The following is a 20,670-nucleotide window of genomic DNA, read 5'->3' on the forward strand; positions in this document are numbered from 1 at the left end:
AAATATAGAATTCTTAAATTTGTTTTTATATTTACTGCAGTTCTACCATTAAAAAATATTTATAATAATAGAAAATTCTATAAGCTTCTTGACTGGTTGAAGTAGGGTTCCCCCATGCCAACTCCTACTTCCTTAGCAGGCTACTGAAACAGAGCATTTTTAGAGAAATGCATCTTGAATTGAAAATTTTAAGAATTTTATCCAATCTTGAGAGAATAGATGTAAATATGTTTCTGCCAATTTTAATAATAAATTTGATCAAATCTAGATATTTCCCCCAAAATATTAGTTTAGTACACTGTTAAGGGACAAGTGAAAATTCCTACTTAGCCTTTACTGACTGGCCTGTCTCTGATTTGACATGTATTATTAACTCAGGGCTTAAAATAAATTCAAGCTTAATAACGAACTCATATGTTTCCTAAAACTCAACAAATGTGTTAATTGACCTCACTGTGTTATATGTTCGAAGATGAAGGGTGGTGGGGAGGGAGGGTGGGAGAGAGAGAGAGAGAGAGAGAAAGAGAGAGAGAGAGGCACTGAGAGAGAGACAGACAGAGAGACACCAGCTAGGCTGTTTGGATCTGAAACCTGGCTCTGCTACTTACTAGCTGTATGATCTCAGGCAAGTTTAACATCTCTTTGGTAAAATTGGGGAAAATAAGAATTTTACCACAAAGTCATTTTGGGAAGACTGTGGCTTTTTTATGTTAGATTAGCAATGTCTAATCTCAATATTTGTTAATAAGCACAGGAGAAGCGATTAAATTATTGAACCTGGAATTTTTATCTTTGAGTTTGGTTTTCCTTAGCTATCAAATAATATTACACTTTAAACAAAATGCTTTTTGTGACAAGCACTAAATTTTATTTGTTCGTCATCTTAGGTTAAACATATTGCTGAGGACCCTCCTTGTAGTTGTTCTCATCGATTTTCTATTGAGTATTTATCTGAAGGACGGTACCGACTAGGGGATAAAATACTCTTTATAAGAGTAAGTCCATTATTTACAATTTATTTACACATAAATACTGTTTTGAAATTGGATTTATTGCTTTACTAACCTTTTGCTCTCCTTTTACTTTTAAAAACATTGGAAAAGATGCTATTAATGGAAGGATTTCACTGTACAGGGAAAATGGAGTAATTTCTTTCATGAGTATATAATGAGTTTAGGTAAACACTCATCACACAGCAAACAACTAACTTCAGGATAGCTAAGATTATTTAGACAGTGAGTATAATGGGGAAAAATCCTTGCATACCTCAAGGAACATATTTCTCAAATTTTCTTAGAAAAAGGAATAATTTTCCATCATAAGAAGAAAAACCAAAACATCTAATAAGATTGAGTATCCATAGTTAAAAAAAAAAAAAAAAGAAAAGAAAGAAGTGTAGAGTTTATAATAATACAAGCCTTGGGCATTAAACAGAAAATATTTTTCTCATTGACACAGAATCAGTATGTATACCAGTATGCTGATATATATGTTCATTTCCTTCCTTTGTCCCATCTACAGTTGATTAATTGTTCCTTTTGTTGGTAAAGAGATTGAAATTTCACCTGTTCATCATTCTTTCCACTTCTCATACAGAAGCTGTCTTATTTCCAATTTAGGAAAATAATATAAAAGTATTTAAAAATATTATTTCACCATCCATATTTTCTTCTATTTCACATATTATTACCTCCTCAGCCCCACCTAGCTCATACAGAAACATTTGCATGCATTTTCTTTTAATTAGCTTTCTGTTTTAAGGCAGTATGATGTAGTAGTGCACAGAGCATAGGACTTAGACTTAAAATTTGTGGATAATCTCATACAGTTGTGCAGATTTGCTTACTGAATGGACAGGGCCCTAAAACCCAACTTGAGATATATTGGCAGAGCCAGGATGTCTTATTTTTAGGATGCAAGTTATATGTAAATACCTTCCTTACAAATTGGAAGATTTTGTATCATTAGTTGCATAATTCAATGTGAGTTAAATTTATTATATTAATAATACAAGAAACAAACTGTCAATTTGTAGTGAGGCTGTTGGCAAATGCTCTGAATTTTATAGATCACAGACATCACATATTGTAACTGCTAATGAATTATAACTATAAACCTCACAGTATTACAGCTTTACTTTTTATTTTCCTTTGGGGGCAGATGCTTCATGGAAAACATGTCATGGTTCGCGTTGGTGGAGGCTGGGATACTCTTCAAGGATTTTTGCTTAAATATGACCCCTGTCGAATATTACAGTTTGCCACACTAGAACAAAAAATTTTAGCATTTCAAAAAGGAGTTTCTAATGAAAGTGTACCTGATTCGCCTGCCAGAACACCTCAGCCTCCTGAAATGAATCCTTTGTCAGCAGTTAACATGTTTCAGAAACAAAATTCAAAACCCAGCGTGCCAGTTAGTATTCCAAAAAGCAAAGAAAAACAGGGACGTCCACCAGGTGCATTGGTGCCAGCATCTTCACTGAAAGGAGGTAATCTGGGCTCTATGTCAGTCCGTTCTAAATTGCCAAATTCTCCAGCAGCATCTTCTCATCCCAAGCTCAAGTCTTCAAAAGGCATAACAAAGAAACCGCAGGCTCCTTCAAACAATGCATCATCTTCACTTGCTTCATTAAATCCAGTAGGTAAAAACACTTCTTCACCAGCTTTACCAAGAACTGCACCTTGTATATCTGAGTCACCGAGAAAATGTATTTCATCCCCCAATACCCCTAAGGCCAAGGTTATTCCAGCCCAGAATTCAGCAGATCTGCCTGAGTCCACACTTTTGCCAAATAAGTGTTCAGGAAAAACTCAACCTAAGTATTTGAAACATAATCATATTTCTTCCAGAGATAATGCAGTATCTCACTTAGCTGCACATTCAAATTCATCCTCAAAGTGTCCCAAGCTGCCTAAAGCAAATATACCTGTAAGACCTAAACCTTCTTTCCAGTCCTCTGCAAAAATGACAAAAACCAGTTCCAAAACCATAGCCACGGGTCTAGGAACACAGTCTCAACCATCCGATGGAGCCCCACAAGCAAAGCCAGTCCCAGCACAGAAACTTAAATCGGCCTTGAATTTAAATCAGCCAGTTTCTGTGTCCTCAGTTTCTCCTGTAAAAGCTACACAGAAATCAAAAGATAAGAATATAGTTTCAGCTACCAAAAAGCAGCCTCAGAATAAAAGTGCATTTCAGAAGACAGGACCCAGCTCCTTGAAGTCTCCTGGCCGTACCCCACTGTCCATTGTGAGCCTACCCCAGTCTTCTACCAAAACACAAACTGCACCGAAGTCAGCACAGACTGTCGCTAAGAGCCAGCATTCAACTAAAGGGCCTCCTAGAAGTGGCAAAACCCCAGCTTCAATCAGGAAACCACCCTCATCTGTTAAGGATGCAAATAGTGGAGATAAAAAACCTACTGCAAAGAAAAAGGAAGATGATGACCATTATTTTGTCATGACTGGAAGTAAGAAACCTAGAAAATAAATACATACTCATTATAAAAAAGAGAAAAGGAAGAATGAATGTGTTAGCTTCACATCTTAAAAGTTTCTCCTATTTGTGTCTGTCTAAATAGGTGCAGACACTAAGGATAGTGAGGATGGAGGCTGGGATGAGGAAAGGGTTCATCAGAATTCACATATCTGAATTCACCGGAAGGAGCCCTTCTGAAGCAAACAGTTGTAAAATCACTGCAAGGTTTTTATTAATAATAGACATGTATATGATTTTCAGTCTATAGCATCTTTGTTAACATCTGCCTTTTGCAGGAAATGTAAAAGTTATTTAACACTACAAGAATTTTAACAATAGTTGCTCTATTTTTGAATATGTATTAAATATGGAGTTCATATACCTGCTAATATCAACGGTGGTGCTCTTACTATTAGTTAATTGCATTTTGGTTAAAAAAAAAAAAGCAACAGTTTGGCACTTGTCCTACAAAAGGCACCTAATTTAATTTTCTGATCAGGATCGCCTGATCCAACAGTGCTAAGTCATGGCTGCTGCTGACTAGCTTGGCATTACTCTGTGTTAGGTAGAATTCTTATTATTTATTTTTTTAAGCTTTCCAAATCGGAAGGAACTGATTGTTTCACGTGGCTTATATTTACATTGGTAATATTTTGTCACCAATATTTTTGGTTAAAAAAAAATCCAACAAATTAACTTACTGAAATATAAACAAATTTTGTAAACAATTTTTTATATTATCTATAAAAACTTAGACACCTTATGTTTCACATGTTGTGCAATATGACAGGGGAAACTGATTTAGTAGCTTTTAGCATATTAAAAGTAATTTTTTATAATGTAATTTCCTGTGAGTGCAGACCTGACATTTTACATTAAAATAATGTGAAACATCAGAATTATGTTTTAACAACTTTAAAATTAAGATGATATTAAAATAATTTTAGAGTTATGCTATGTAAAAATTCTATCATGAAATTATTTTTCTCTAGATAGCACAATACCAATTTTAATTAATTTCTTCCAATTAGGTTACTTTTCTTTAATAAAGTTATGCTGCCTTCAGTTTTCCAATGGCAAGTAGACAGGATATGTTCAAGGTTTTCTGCACTGTAGGCACACTCTCTCAAGCATATCCTGATCATGTAATGACTGCATAAACTCCATCAACCTAAGGTGATACTTGTAAATAACTTATTTTTAAGGGATGGTGACTTTAAAAATTATTAATGAACTTTGAGAAGTTTTAAGAGTGTTTTTAAAACTTCACAGTATTGCCAATTATCATAGGTTATTCAGTATTCAGGTTTGTGTTTCTCTGTTTTAAACTTTTAAAATGTGTTTTCTGAAGAAAAAAATAATAGTTTACACAAATGTACAATCATAGAATAAGCATTTTAAGCTGGCGACTAGTGTTCTATAGATTACAAAGCAAGAAAACTTTCTATGAAGATAAATGACCTTTTGCTTGAAGAGTACAGATAAAATCAAAGATGTGTGCAAGCTAGTTTTTGGAAGAAGTGATGCTTCTCTTCTTTAAAGAGACAGTCACCAAATACTTGGTTTAACTCGACTATTGACTTGGGCATTGAGAGAGATGATATATACGTCTTTGGAAAGTGAAGTCAATGTTCAAGAGGTGATAGAAGCTTTACTTTTTAGTGATCAGAAATATTTAGTGCATCTTTTCAGACAGGAAGAATTTTATCATCAAGTATTCCCTTATAAAACCAAGTAACACTTCTTTATCAGTAACTTTTAGAACTTAAAAGAAAGCAAAAAGTAAATGGAATTGTAGGCAATTTATGAATCCTAGTAGATTTTACAATATGTAATTTATGTTATTTACAGTATATAAACACTAAGTTTTGTGTTAAATGTGATCAGGAATAAAAGTATCCCACAGGCATCTGACACAAATTCCAGAATTAGCCAAAGAATTGTTTATTTGAGGCCAGGCAATCCCAGCATTTTGGGAAGCCAAGTTGGGCAGATCACGAAGTCAGGAGTTTGAAATCAGCCTGACCAACATGGTGAAACCTCTTCTCTACTAAAAATACAAAATTAGCCGGGCATGGTGGCACATGCCTATAATCTCAGCTACTCAGGAGGCTGAGGCAGGAGGATCGCTTGAACCCGGGAGGCAGAGGTTGCAGTGAGCCAAGATTGCGCCACTGCACTCCAGCCTGGGCAACAGAGTGAGACTCTGTCTCAAAAAAAAAAAGAAAAAGAAAAAGAAAAGAAAAAGGTTTATTTGAATAATTGGAAGTCAGTTTATACATTACTATTTTTCAGCAGTAGGGAATTTCTCCAATTACATTCATGTTGAATGAATTTTTATTTATATATAGCTTACCCTTCCAAAATAAAAGTGATTTTTTAAATGTTGTTTTGTTTTGCTTTTTCCTTTTTTGAGACGGAGTTTCACTCTTGTTGCCCAGACTGGAGTGCAGTGGCACAATCTCAGCTCACTGCAACCTCTGCCTCCTGGGTTCAAGTGATTCTGCTGCCTCAGCCTCCTGAGTGGTTGGGATTACAGGCATCCACCACCAGGCCCAGCTAATTTTTTTGTATTTTCAGTAGAGATGGGGGTTTCACCATGTCGGCCAGGCTGATCTCAAACTCCTGACCTCAGGTGATCCACCTGCCTCAGCCTCCCAAAGCGCTGGGATTACAGGCATGAGCCATCACACCCAGCGAAAAGTTTTGTTTGAATAAACAATATCCGAAAGACAATTAGTTTCTTCAGATGTATTTTGAAATTCTCCTAAAGAGCTAGTGTTTCTATTCATTTTCACAATTTAAAAACAGCTCTTAACATTGCTGAAGTTGGGAGAACTTTCCATCTCTTCTTAATAACAGTGCAAGATTTTGTAAATTCTTTTTTGTGTTTAATGTTTAATAAAACGAGTATTAAGCTTAAATTACTGAAGTACCTGGGAGAAGTAATGATGTGTACTTTCAAAAAAATGGAAAATGCTTTTATTTTATTTTCTATAATTTGTTAACATGATATGTAAAATTAAACTTCGGAGCACAATGAAATGCTGATTATTTTTACCTTGTTTGGGCTTAAAGTAGGTATTTAAGGTTTATGTCTTCAAAATGCCTTGGTAAATTGGATGACCTCTAACTTTACTGTCCATATGGAGTTTGTCATTCTTTATGGATAAGAGAACTTAAGGAACAGTTACTGTTTTTCTTCAGTCTTTTTATATCTATCTGATTTAAAATCTGTTACTTTATTAAAAGGCTTCAACAACAGGTTGTTAGGTTGTAGTCTTACATCCAGGTTCACATAATGACCCCATTTGAATCCAAATTTGTGTATATTTTCTTATGCCAGCAGTATTTGTATCCAATTTTAACTTAGGTTTGTTTTCTTGAGTATTAAAATTTAAACATATATACCAAGGTCTCAGTTTGCTTTTTTAGTGTATTCTGAATACAGTCTGATCACTTAATTCATGTTGGAAATTGCATATAGGAAGAATTCATAATTTGAGAAGAGTGCTGTTTAAAATGCCTTCTTTATATTTGTGGAATTTATTTCACTGCACCCAGGAGATTATAAGGCCTTGTCATTAATCAACAGTATTTATTCCTCAAGTTTCTGTATATGCTGGATGTTTTTCCAGAAAGACCAGACTCACATTTAATAATGTTTGAAATAATAGAGATAATTTGTTGGTTATCAAGGTAGAATTCTATAGGTCATACAAGCATTGTGTTCACCAAAGATGACTGATATCAGGAATTTCCAATTTTCAATTCCTGTAATCCTGTTTTAATTTCACACTTTGATACAGTTAGTATATTCTTGCATACTCATCTTTTTCCTATATTCATGACCAGAGCAATTATAAAAAGCAGTTAATTCCATATATATTTCCTGTGACATTTCCAAAAAAGGAAACAAAAACAATGTAGACAAAATTTTAATTGTATTTTCCTAACCCTTTGTGAATGTAAAATTTTATAACCTAAAATTCATTTTATGAAATTTTGAGTAACATTGGGAAAATATTTATTTATTTATTTATTGAGATGGAGTCTCGCTCTGTCACCCAGGCTGGAGTGCAATGACACGATCTCGGCCCACTGCAACCTCTGCCTTCCAGGTTCAAGCAATTCTCCTGTCTCAGCCTCCCTAGTAGCTGGGATTACATGCGTGTGCCATCACGCCCGGCTAATTTTTTGTATTTTAGTAGAGACGAGGTTTCACCATGTTGCCCAGGCTGGTCTCGAACTCCTGAGCTCAAGCAATCCACCCATCTTGGCCTCCCAAAGTGCTAGGATTACAGGCGTGAGCCACCGTGCCCGGCCCGGGAAAATATTTAAAATGTGCCAGTAAGTCTGAAAATATAAAGGCACATATTTTATTAAATTTAAGCTGTTTTCTTAACACTGTTTTGTTCTTGTAGAAAAACACAGTAAGACTTGAGGAAATAATACATGCAAAGATTTAGTTATAAGGATGTTAATTATAGAATATTAATATTGGTATAGCCATAAAGTAACAGTCATTAAAAACATTGTAGACAATGACTTATCTTAAAATTAGTACATGTGATGAAGTGGTTTGTCTTGAGAGACTGCAGTGATAAAACATTATTATGTAATATTTCTTCTGCATTCGGCCAGGAATAGCACAGTACTTGTTACATGGTATATGGGCTCAATAAATGTTATCTATTATATTTAACCTCTTGTGGGTAGTCTTTTAGGGTTTCATATGATACATTTATTTAATATTTTCTTAAATTACTTTCGGTAAATTATTTCACAAATTATATTGGAATGAACAAATAGAATAGAATGAATTAGAGTTGTGTATGACTGTTGACTTCTAGTAGTGAAATGTGGCAGTGTTAAAACTCTAGTATCTACTCAAACCATCATTTATTAATACCTACTGATTTCTATTCTGGGAGATAGAGGAATAAGACAATCATATTCAAGAACCTTGGGTTTATATAGCACTTTGCAAGTCACAAAATACTTGTAATTACATAACATGCAATTTTTCCAACAGTTCCATGAGATGGGTATTATCATTAGAATGTAAGCACCAGGAAGGTAAGAATTACATCTGTTTTGTTTACCACTGCTCCCAAAGCCCAAACCAGTCCCTGGCACTTGGTAGGGGTTCAGTAACTATTTGTTAATAAATGAATGAACTCCCTTTTTTACAGATGAGGAAACTAAGGCTCAAGAAAGTTGTTAGTCAATATAAAAATACCTACTGGGTTAGATTAATTGAATTTTATTTAAAGGATGATTTTTTAAAGCTTTTTATACTTTTCCACAAAGTGTTGAGTTGTACTCCATGTTAATATCCAGAAATAGGACTTACATAGCATCTTTAAAAAAACACCTGGAATATCACCTCTTGCTTTTTCTTTATTTCTTAGAAAAATCTTGTTTTTGAATTATACTTTATTAGATATTATAAACTTGAAGATTTAGAGATTAGCATATTCTTGTATTTTCTAGTTTAATATTTATAAATCACTGTGTACAAAGCTTTGTTCTTGGAACAATGAATTATTGCATTCAGTCCCAGGACAATACAATAAAGGTGCTCTGTAAATATTTGGTGGATAAATGAATGAGAAAAAAGTTAAATCTAGCACAAAATGCTTATGCAGTATTGGCAATTAAATTTTCTGACAGTGCAATAGAAATAGACATTGATCAAAGTTACTGTAAGTAACCCTAGAACCTCCTTTAAAAAAAAAAACATATAAAAATAAGTGATTGTCTTCTGAGTGAGCAGGTTTCATATGCTTCTCCCAAAAGAGAAAAAAATGTAAATTTCTTTCACATAGCCTTGAAGATGTGATACAAAGTTGTATTATGTAGATCCCTTTAATAATTCATTGCACCATGCTAGACATGCCGGAATCCAATAATGAATGGTTAAAGAATAGGCTAACCTGTGGTGTGTTTTGGAAGGGGAGTGAAATGTGACATTTAAAATTTTTATTTTAATCCCAAGCACTGAAATTAAATGAAGCAAGTGTCTTCAAACAGCAATTTGCAGTGTTTCCGTTTACCCTAAGCATCAGAAAAAGCATCTTTTGAAGTGTGAGTGCATGAAGCCCCAGGACTCCTTACAGGTAAGGGGAAAAAAAATCAACCCTGCTGAGAATTATAGCCTTTGAAATCTGTGAGGCTCGATGGGGAAGTTAAGGGAGAATAGTTTGGAATCCTAAGAGGCGATACCAGCAGATAGGTGCCAGGCATTGTTCCTTTGACTTTACCCATTATTTTCCCCCACCCCAACTCTTCACCTGGCACACAGTTACCCTTCGTGTCTCAGCTTAAATATCATTTACTCAGAAGCCTCCAGACCCTCCAACCTTACATTTTTTTGATCATTGCATTGCATCTAACACTGTAATTTCCCATTTACTTATCTAAATCTCTCACCAAACCTAGAATGAAAACTCTGTCTCACTTGTTCACGGTTGCACCCCTTGTATTTAGCACAGTGCCCAGATGTTTGTGGAAGAAAGGAAGGAGGGAAGGAAATATCCTTTTACTGATAGAAATAAGCCATCAATATGTGTAAAGAGAACCTCTAGCTTGATTTTGTTGACCCACCTACAGTGCAGGGATTTTTCCTGAGAAAATGGTGTGGTGGAGTTTGAAGAAGCCTGCAGACATAACCTGTTTTAGAGAGGAGAGGACGGAGGGGAAAAGAGGGCAGTTATGAGAGGCCTTAAAGTTACGGATTTCTTTTGTTGCGTTAACATCTAGAGATTGTAGTATTTTTACAGAAGAAAGATGCTGGAAACGTCCCAATTTATTGTCTAGGTTTTTTTTTTTTGTTTTAAAATATTTATTTTCAGGGTTGTGAGAGGCTACTCGGAGCGTAACACTGACATAGACTAGCAAGTGTCCTGCCGCCACCCAAGTTAATCCTCACAGGGAACAGAGGAGGAAACTCAGTCTGTTAGTTTTACTTCTTTAAAATCAATCTCTCAGCAGCAGAATGAAGTCAAAATAATCGAGATAGTCGTCTCAGGGCGTGATGGTAATCATCCCAGGTGCTAGCCCCTTCAACAGGTCCTCAATGTACTGAGTCTAGCACAGTAAATTCCTTTTATTATATGTATTTATGATTGTTTCTAAAGCAGTCTACTTGGCCACAATGCAGTGAGACATCATTCATTTGCTCATTTAGCAAACAAGCTCTCTGAGCACCTACTCTGATATTAAGTGTCTACTCAGACACTAAGTTAGGTGCCAGGGATATCACAATAAGCCTAATTACTGCTGTTAAAGCGATTACAATCTTCATTCCAGGGATGTCTTTTTTTTTTTTTTTTAATGTGATGTTCTTTTTGACTGTAGCCCACTCACTTCTTTCTTTGTGATATATTTTACTCACGGGATAAAATACCTCCATGAGAACAGCTTGTGTTTTCCCATATTGCTTCAGATTGGGAGCCTGTAAAACTTAAAAAAGAAAAAAAAACCTGATATTTGTATCTCAGCCTCAAGAGCAAGAGTGATTTACTGCTAAGCGTTGTTACTCAGAAAATACAATAGTGAGAATCAAGTCCTAAACAAGTGAATGAAAATACGAAATCTGAGGTTTCTCTGGGTAAGCCATTAGTTTAAAAATTAACTCACATCCTGATACAAGGATGCTTTTCTAACTCTCTAAAATATTTCCTGTGACACTGGGGATCGATTCCACCCTGCTCCCTCCATTAAGCTCTACCTCAGTCTTAATAAGTAAACCATGATAACAGAGATGAAATCTCAAACCAGCTTCCTGTGTGATGGGCTGGTCTCCCTACAGCCATTTCAATTATGTAAGAGGAGCACAGCTTTGAGCAGGTGCTCCCCATGATTCGACATTTATGTCTTGTCCCCCTGCTCCAGCAGATGACAGAGGAAACTTGTTCTGTAAAATACATTGCTATGAATCACAGAACACCTTCCAGACCTTTGCATCCTCCTGGCTGGCCTGTAGCCCAAGAGACCCAAAGACATTCTGGAAAGATCTGGTGTGTTTACTTCAGCTCTTATGGTTGCAAGAACAGAGAGTCACTTTAGCTTTCTTGAATAATGTGTTGGTTTATGAATACATGCAACCAAAAGGATAACAAAAATCTGGTAGCAACCCAGAAATCTATGTACACTGAGTCTCACAGAAGATGGAATTAGAATCATTCAGAAGTGTAGGAAACTCTAGAGACAGGTAATCTTGTAGCAGGACAAGCTGCAGACAAAACCCCTCAGATACCAAGTTAAAGAAGGAAGGGCTTTATTCGACCAGGAACTTCAGCAAGACTCATGTCTCCAACAACTGAGCTCCCCGAGTGAGCAATTCCTGTTCCTTTTAAGGGCTCACAACTCTAAGGGGGTCCCCGTGAGAGGGTCATGATCGATTGAGCAAGCAGCGGGTATGTGACTGGGGGCTGCATGCACCGGTAATTAGAACGGAACAGAACAGGTCAGGGGTTGATCTTTAACTACCAGGCCCAGGGTGTGGCACCAGGCTGTCTGCTTGTGGATTTCATTTCTGCCTTTTAGTTTTTACTTCTTCTTTCTTTGGAGGCAGAAACTGGGCATAAGACAATTTGAGGGGTGGTCTCCTTTATTCCCCATCTTTGAGAATCTCACTCATTAGTGGGAGTTCTCACTTTCATTCTCACTACCCATGTCTTCTTCCAAGACAGATGGATAGTGATTCGCATAGTACACTTGTGCTGAATCATTTTGGTGAACTAAGGTAGCGATGAAGCTTTTTATCATTTGAAGAAGTACAGGTAGCAAACAAGGGAGCAGTAAGCAGGTTCCTATTACTATTATAACTCTTATTATAAGGGTTTTAAATCCTCCTAGCACTGGGAACCATTTTCCAAACATGGCCTCAGGATCAAATCCATGCCACACTTGCATGGGCACATACATGTGTCAGTTTTGTCATATCTCTAACTATGTCTTCAACTACTTGCCCTTGATCATCTATGTGTAGACAGCAATTAGTAAGGTTAAATTTCCACAGACTCCTCCTTCAACTGCTAGCAAGTAGTCAAGAGCCAATCTACTTTGATAGACAGTATTTCTCATCTGAGTTTCTTGCTGGGCCAGAATAGTCAAGGCTCTGCCGGTTTAATTAGTGATTATTTCTAAGACAACTTCTAACCATATTATTCGGTTGATCATGTAAATGAGGGTCCGGTATCCCTACGAACCGTCTTGTGTCCAAGTAGCAGGCCCATAATATTGTATGATTCTCTCAGGGGGCCATTCATTATCTTTCCAATTTCCTATAGCTATGCTTCTCTTTTCGCTGGAAGCATAGACAGGGAAGCTCAGGAGTTCACCTGTCTTTATGGACAGTAGGAAGAAAGATGGTTTAATAGTGCCAATAACACAACTACCTGCCCACTGGTTGGGTAATTTGGCATAAGCTCTATGCCCACATGCCCAGTACAATCCAGTGGGGGCTGTCCAGTCCCGGTGGGACTCCGGGTGGATCCACACAGTTTTCAACTTTGGGAATTTACTAAATGGATTTCTCTCTGTGTGATTTGAACTCCACTAAGTGACTGTTTTTGTGGTACTATTATACAGTTTCTGTCCTAGACAACTAAGTCGTCCTACAGGGTGAGTGAATTCTTTTCCTTCTCTAGCTATGTAATACTGTCCAATAATTGAGGCTTTTAGGACCCAGAAATTATCAGGGTGATTCTTTTGAGCCAGGAATGCATCAGGAACTGGGTTTGTAGGTACTAATTCTCAGGCTTCCCATGGCCATTGATCTCCTATTACAGTTTCTCCACATACATAACATGAAGTGACATTGAGAGACTGGGCTACATGCTCGGCTAATTGCAAAAACAAATTTCTTGTTTTTCCTGGAATTTCTGGTACTGGCACATTTAGTTCATCATAGAAAGTTTGAAACACTGGCTCAGAAGAGCGTTTGTAAACTTCTCCTCGAACTAAGATATTTACTCAAGGATCCAGTCCGGCCCCGTCGATTCCTAAGGTCACACGCTCCCCGTTTTTCCAGCGAGGATCAAGGGGATTGGTTATTACTAGCTCTAAGCGGTTACATTGTCCCTTAGTACAGGAAGGGCCATTTTTTCCTTTCTGAAGGTGGACTGGATCCTTTTCTTTTTTTATCTAAGTGGCCTAAATGACACAAGACCAGTATCCACATTCATTTCCACACAGTCCTAATTTATGACAAATTACTTATTTTCGGTCATATAGCCTTTATCCTAACTAAAAGAGCCACATCCCCTTCCTAACTTAGTGCTATTAGTGACAGCACAGACATCAAATTTCAAGATTATGCGTTTGGGCACCCCTTTTTCTTCTGTTGTGGCTAATACTTTACTTGTATCATTTATGAGTCCCCACCAGTCTTCGGTCCTTAATCTTATTTCAAAAACTGTGGACACGGGAGGCCCAGAGGGGTCATAACACACATCTGGCTGGTCGTTTCCTGGGCTACATACCTTGTACTGAGTGTCATTATATAAACATGTTCCCTATAAAGTTCCTAGGCATTCATAGTAACTATAGAACAGAAAGATTGTTTTAACTTGTTGCCCTACCTTGGTAACCTGATGTATACACTGAGAGCAGTCCTCCATGAGGGGAAAATCAGTGGAAGTTTTTACTATACAAGTCCAAATTATAAGGAAAATGAGTCCCACGATGATCCTCCTCATGCTTTGGCCGTGCGTAGATCAGTCAGCTCCTGGGTGTGACTGGAGCAGGGCTTGTCGTCCTCCTCAGAGTCACTTTGCAGGGGTTGTCCGGGCTTGGTTTTGCCTCCCAGGTTTCAGTGGCTGCAGGTTTCACACAGGTGTGGTGGATCCAGGCTGGGATTCCTTCTACCTTCACAACCTTGAGGGTGGTCAGGATGACAATCTGAGGTCCTTTCCACCGTGGCTGCAAAGGGGCTATGTTCTAGTCCTTGATCCACATGTGATCACCTGGAGAGAAAGGGTGAACTGGGGAGAATAAGCTGATGGGACACCTCTCATTTACCCAAGTTGAGATTGTTTGTGTAATTTTTCCTAAAACCTGTAGTTGTCGCTGTAATGCAATTTCACCTAACTCTCAGGGAGTGCCTGGAAGCCCCCATAGGATGGGAGGAGGCCTATGATACGGTATTTCCTAAGGGGAGTATCCTGTTTTCTTATAAGGAGTGCATCTAATTTTAAACAATACCATAGGGAGGGCCTCTATCCACTTTTTTTTTTATTATACTTTAAGTTTTAGGGTACATGTACACAACGTGCAGATTTGTTGCATATGTATACATGTGCCATATTGGTGTGCTGCACCCATTAACTCGTCATTTAGCATTAGGTATATCTCCTAATGCTATCCCTCCCCCGTCCCCCCACCCCACAACAGGCCCCGGTGTGTGATGTTCCCCCTTCCTGTGTCCATGTGTTCTCATTGTTCAATTCCCATCTATGAGTGAGAACATGTGGTGTTTGGTTTTTTGTCCTTGCGATAGTTTGCTGAGAATGATGCTTTCCAGCTTCATCCATGTCCCTACAAAGGACATGAACGCATCCTTTTTTATGGCTGCATAGTATTCCATGGTGTATATGTGCCACATTTTCTTAATCCAGTCTATCATTGTTGGACATTTGGGTTGGTTCCAAGTCTTTGCTATTGTGAATAGTGCTGCAATAAACATACGTGTGCATGTGTCTTTATAGCAGCATGATTTATAATCCTTTGGGTATATACCCAGTAATGGGATGGCTGGGCCAAATGGTATTTCTAGTTCTGGATCCCTGAGGAATTGCCACACTGACTTCCACAATGGTTGAACTAGTTTACAGTCCCACCAACAGTGTAAAAGTGTTCCTGTTTCTCCACATCCTCTCCAGCACCTGTTGTTTCCTGACTTTTTTTAAATTTAATTTAATTTATTTTATTATTATTATACTTTAAGTTTTAGGGTACATGTGCACAATGTGCAGGTTTGTTACATATGTATGCATGTGCCATGTTGGTGTGCTGCACCCATTAACTCGTCATTTAGCATTAGGTATATATCTTAATGCTATCCCTCCCCCCTCCCCCCACCCCACAACAGTCCCCGGAGTATGATGTTCCCCTTCCTGTGTCCATGTGTTCTCATTGTTCAATTCCCACCTATGAGTGAGAACATGCGGTGTTTGGTTTTTTGTCCTTGTGATAGTTTGCTGAGAATGATGGTTTCCAGTTTCATCCATGTCCCTACAAAGAACATGAACTCTTCATTTTTTATGGCTGCATAGTATTCCATGGTGTATATGTGCCACATTTTCTTAATCCAGTCTATTGTTGTTGGACATTTGGGTTGGTTCCAAGTCTTTGCTATTGTGAATAGTGCTGCAATAAACATACGTGTGCATGTGTCTTTATAGCAGCATGATTTATAATCCTTTGGGTATATACCCAGTAATGGGATGGCTGGGTCAAATGGTATTTCTAGTTCTAGATCCCTGAGGAATTGCCACACTGACTTCCACAATGGTTGATTAGTTTACAGTCCCACCAACAGTGTGAAAGTGTTCCTATTTCTCCACATCCTCTCCAGCACCTGTTGTTTCCTGACTTTTTAATGATCACCATTCTAACTGGTGTGAGATGGTATCTCATTGTGGTTTTGATTTGCATTTCTCTGATGGCCAGTGATGATGAGCATTTTTTCATGTGTTTTTTGGCTGCATAAGTGTCTTCTTTTGAGAAGTGCCTGTTCATATCCTCTGCCCACTTTTTGATGGGGCCGATTGTTTTTTTCTTGTAAATTTGTTTGAGTTCATTGTAGATTCTGGATATTAGCCCTTTGTCAGATGAGTAGGTTGCGAAAATTTTCTCCCATTTTGTAGGTTGCCTGTTCACTCTGATGGTAGTTTCTTTTGCTGTGCAGAAGCTCTTTAGTTTAATTAGATCCCATTTGTCAATTTTGGCTTTTGTTGCCATTGCTTTTGGTGTTTTAGACATGAAGTCCTTGCCCATGCCTATGTCCTGAATGGTATTGCCTAGGTTTTCTTCTAGGGCTTTTATGGTTTTAAGTCTAACATTTAAGTCTTTAATCCATCTTGAATTAATTTTTGTATAAGGTGTAAGGAAGGGATCTAGTTTCAGCTTTCTACATATGGCTAGGCAGTTTTCCCAGTACCATTTATTAAATAGGGAATCCTTTCCCCATTGCTTGTTTTGGTCAGGTTTGTCGAAGATCAGGTAGTTGTAGATATGCGGCATTATTTCTGAGGGCTCTGTTCTGTTCCATTGGTCTATATCTCTGTTTTGGTACCAGTACCATGCTGTTTTGATTACTGTAGCCTTGTAGTATAGTTTGAAGTCGGGTAGCGTGATGCCTCCAGCTTTGTTCTTTTGGCTTAGGATTGACTTGGCAATGCAGGCTCTTTTTTGGTTCCATTTGAACTTTAAAGTAGTTTTTTCCAATTCTGTTAAGAAAGTCATTGGTAGCTTGATGGGGATGGCATTGAATCGCTAAATTACCTTGGGCAGTATGGCCATTTTCACGATATTGATTCTTCCTACCCATGAGCATGGAATGTTCTTCCATTTGTTTGTATCCTCTTTTATCTCCTTGAGCAGTGGTTTGTAGTTCTCCTTGAAGAGGTCCTTCACATCCCTTGTAAGTTGGATTACTAGGTATTTTATTCTCTTTGAAGCAATTGTGAATGGGAGTTCACTCATGATTTGGCTCTCTGTTTGTCTGTTGTTGGTGTATAAGAATGCTTGTGATTTTGGTACATTGATTTTGTATCCTGAGACTTTGCTGAAGTTGCTTATCAGCTTAAGGAGATTTTGGGCTGAGACAATGGGGTTTTCTAGATATACAATCATGTCGTCTGCAAACAGGGACAATTTGACTTCCTCTTTTCCTAATTGAATACCCTTTATTTCCTTCTCCTGCCTAATTGCCCTGGCCAGAACTTCCAACACTACGTTGAATAGGAGTGGTGAGAGAGGGCATCCCTGTCTTGTGCCAGTTTTCAAAGGGAATGCTTCCAGTTTTTGCCCATTCAGTATGATATTGGCTGTGGGTTTGTCATAGATAGCTCTTATTATTTTGAAATACGTCCCATCAATACCTAATTTATTGAGAGTTTTTAGCATGAAGGTTGTTGAATTTTGTCAAAGGCTTTTTCTGCATCTATTGAGATAATCATGTGGTTTTTGTCTTTGGCTCTGTTTATATGCTGGATTACATTTATTGATTTGCGTATATTGAACCAGCCTTGCATCCCAGGGATAAAGCCCACTTGATCATGGTGGATAAGCTTTTTGATGTGCTGCTGGATTCAGTTTGCCAGTATTTTATTGAGGATTTTTGCATCAATGTTCATCAAGGATATTGGTCTAAAATTCTCTCTTTTGGTTGTGTCTCTGCCCAGCTTTGGTATCAGAATGATGCTGGCCTCATAAAATGAGTTGGGGAGGATTCGCTCTTTTTCTATTGATTGGAATAGTTTCAGAAGGAATGGTACCAGTTCCTCCTTGTACCTCTGGTAGAATTCGGCTGTCAATCCATCTGGTCCTGGACTCTTTTTGGTTGGTAAACTATTGATTATTGCCACAATTTCAGCTCCTGTTATTGGTCTATTCAGAGATTCAACTTCTTCCTGGTTTAGTCTTGGGAGAGTGTATGTGTCGAGGAATTTATCCATTTCTTCTAGATTTTCTAGTTTATTTGCGTAGAGGTGTTTGTAGTATTCTCTGATGATAGTTTGTATTTCTGTGGGATCAGTGGTGATATCCCCTTTATCATTTTTTATTGTGTCTATTTGATTCTTCTCTCTTTTTTTCTTTATTAGTCTTGCTAGCGGTCTATCAATTTTGTTGATCCTTTCAAAAAACCAGCTCCTGGATTCATTAATTTTTTGAAGGGTTTTTTGTGTCTCTATTTCCTTCAGTTCTGCTCTGATTTTAGTTATTTCTTGCCTTCTGCTAGCTTTTGAATGTGTTTGCTCTTGCTTTTCTAGTTCTTTTAATTGTGATGTTAGGGTGTCAATTTTGGATCTTTCCTGCTTTCTCTTGTGGGCATTTAGTGCTATAAATTTCCCTCTACACACTGCTTTGAATGTGTCCCAGAGATTCTGGTATGTTGTGTCTTTGTTCTCGTTGGTTTCAAAGAACATCTTTATTTCTGCCTTCATTTTGTTATGTATCCAGTAGTCATTCAGGAGCAGGTTGTTCAGTTTCCATGTAGTTGAGCGGTTTTGAGTGAGATTCTTAATCCTGAGTTCTAGTTTGATTGCACTGTGGTCTGAGAGACAGTTTGTTATAATCTGTGTTCTTTTACATTTGCTGAGGAGAGCTTTACTTCCAAGTATGTGGTCAATTTTGGAATAGGTGTGGTGTGATGCTGAAAAAAATGTATATTCTGTTGATTTGGGGTGGAGAGTTCTGTAGATGTCTATTAGGTCCGCTTGGTGCAGAGCTGAGTTCAATTCCTGGGTATCCTTGTTGACTTTCTGTCTCGTTGATCTGTCTAATGTTGACAGTGGGGTGTTAAAGTCTCCCATTATTAATGTGTGGGAGTCTAAGTCTCTTTGTAGGTCACTCAGGACTTGCTTTATGAATCTGGGTGCTCCTGTATTGGGTGCATATATATTTAGGATAGTTAGCTCTTCTTGTTGAATTGATCCCTTTACCATTATGTAATGGCCTTCTTTGTCTCTTTTGATCTTTGTTGGTTTAAAGTCTGTTTTATCAGAGACTAGGATTGCAATCCCTGCCTTTTTTTGTTTTCCATTTGCTTGGTAGATCTTCCTCCATCCCTTTATTTTGAGCCTATGTGTGTCTCTGCACGTGAGATGGGTTTCCTGAATACAGCACACTGATGGGTCTTGAGTCTTTATCCAATTTGCCAGTGTGTGTCTTTTAATTGGAGCATTTAGCCCATTTACATTTCAGGTTAATATTGTTATGTGTGAATTTGATCCTGTCATTATGATGTTAGCTGGTTATTTTGCTCATTAGTTGATGCAGTTTCTTCCTAGCCTCAATGGTCTTTACAGTTTGGCATGTTTTTGCAGTGGCTGGTGCTGGTTGTTCCTTTCCACGTTTAGTGCTTCCTTCAGGAGCTCTTTTAGGGCATGCCTGGTGGTGACAAAATCTCTCAGCATTTGCTTGTCTGTAAAGTATTTTATTTCTTCTTCACTTATGAAGCTTAGTTTGGCTGGATATGAAATTCTGGGTTTAAAATTCTTTAAGAATGTTGAATATTGGCCCTCACTCTCTTCTGGCTTGTAGAGTTTCTGCCGAGAGATCAGCTGTTAGTCTGATGGGCTTCCCTTTGTGGGTAACCCGACCTTTCTCTCTGGCTGCCATTAACATTTTTTCCTTCATTTCAACTTTGGTGAATCTGACAATTATATGTCTTGGAGTTGCTCTTCTCGAGGAATATCTTTGTGGCATTCTCCGTATTTCCTGAATTTGAATGTTGGCCTGCCTTGCTAGATTGGGGAAGTTCTCCTGGATAATATCCTTCAGAGTGTTTTCCAACTTGGTTCCATTGTCCCCGTCGCTTTCAGGTACACCAATCAGACATAGATTTGGTCTTTTCACATAGTCCCATATTTCTTGGAGGCTTTGTTCGTTTCTTTTTATTCTTTTTTCTCTAAACTTCTCTTTTCGCTTCATTTCATTCATTTGATCTTCCATCACTGATACCCTTTCTTCCAGTTGATTGAATCGGCTACTGAGGCTTATGCATTCTTCACGTAGTTCTCGTGCTGTGGTTTTCAGCTCCGTCAGGTCCTTTAAGGACTTCTCTGCATTGGTTATTCTAGTTAGCCATTTGTCTAATCTTTTTTCAAGGTTTTTAACTTCTTTGCCATGGGTTCAAACTTCCTCCTTTAGCTCGGAGTAGTTTGATCGTCCGAAGCCGCCTTCTCTCAACTCGTCAAAGTCATTGTCTGTCCAGCTTTGTTCCATTGCTGGTGAGGAGCTGCGTTCCTTTGGAGGAGGAGAGGTGCTCTGATTTTTAGAGTTTCCAGTTTTTCTGCTCTGTTTTTTCCCCATCTTTGTGGTTTTATCTACCTTTGGTCTTTGATGATGGTGACGTACAGATGGGTTTTTGGTATGGATGTCCTTTCTGTTTGTTAGTTTTCCTTCTAACAGTCAGGACCCCCAGCTGCAGGTCTGTTGGAGTTTGCTGGAGGTCCA

The 20,670-nt window shown here is 37.9% G+C and overlaps 1 protein-coding gene across 20 annotated transcripts in view; it reads left to right on the forward strand.

Annotated features, from left to right (window-relative positions):
• GAS2L3 (growth arrest specific 2 like 3) overlaps positions 1–3,517 on the forward strand; it is a 51,209-nt gene extending 47,692 nt beyond the window's left edge. For all 20 annotated transcript variants that reach the window (XM_055096033.2, XM_008958030.5, XM_055096031.2 and 17 more), the window contains 2 exons: positions 888–995; positions 2,161–3,517. In XM_055096033.2, the coding sequence (XP_054952008.1) occupies positions 888–995; positions 2,161–3,489 (1,437 nt within the window). In that variant the 3' untranslated portion in view covers positions 3,490–3,517. The remainder of the gene's footprint in view (positions 1–887; positions 996–2,160) is intronic.
• Positions 3,518–20,670: the final 17,153 nt, after the last annotated feature.

Source organism: Pan paniscus, chromosome 10 (assembly GCF_029289425.2).
Source record: "Pan paniscus chromosome 10, NHGRI_mPanPan1-v2.0_pri, whole genome shotgun sequence".
Taxonomy (NCBI): Eukaryota; Metazoa; Chordata; class Mammalia; order Primates; family Hominidae; genus Pan; species Pan paniscus.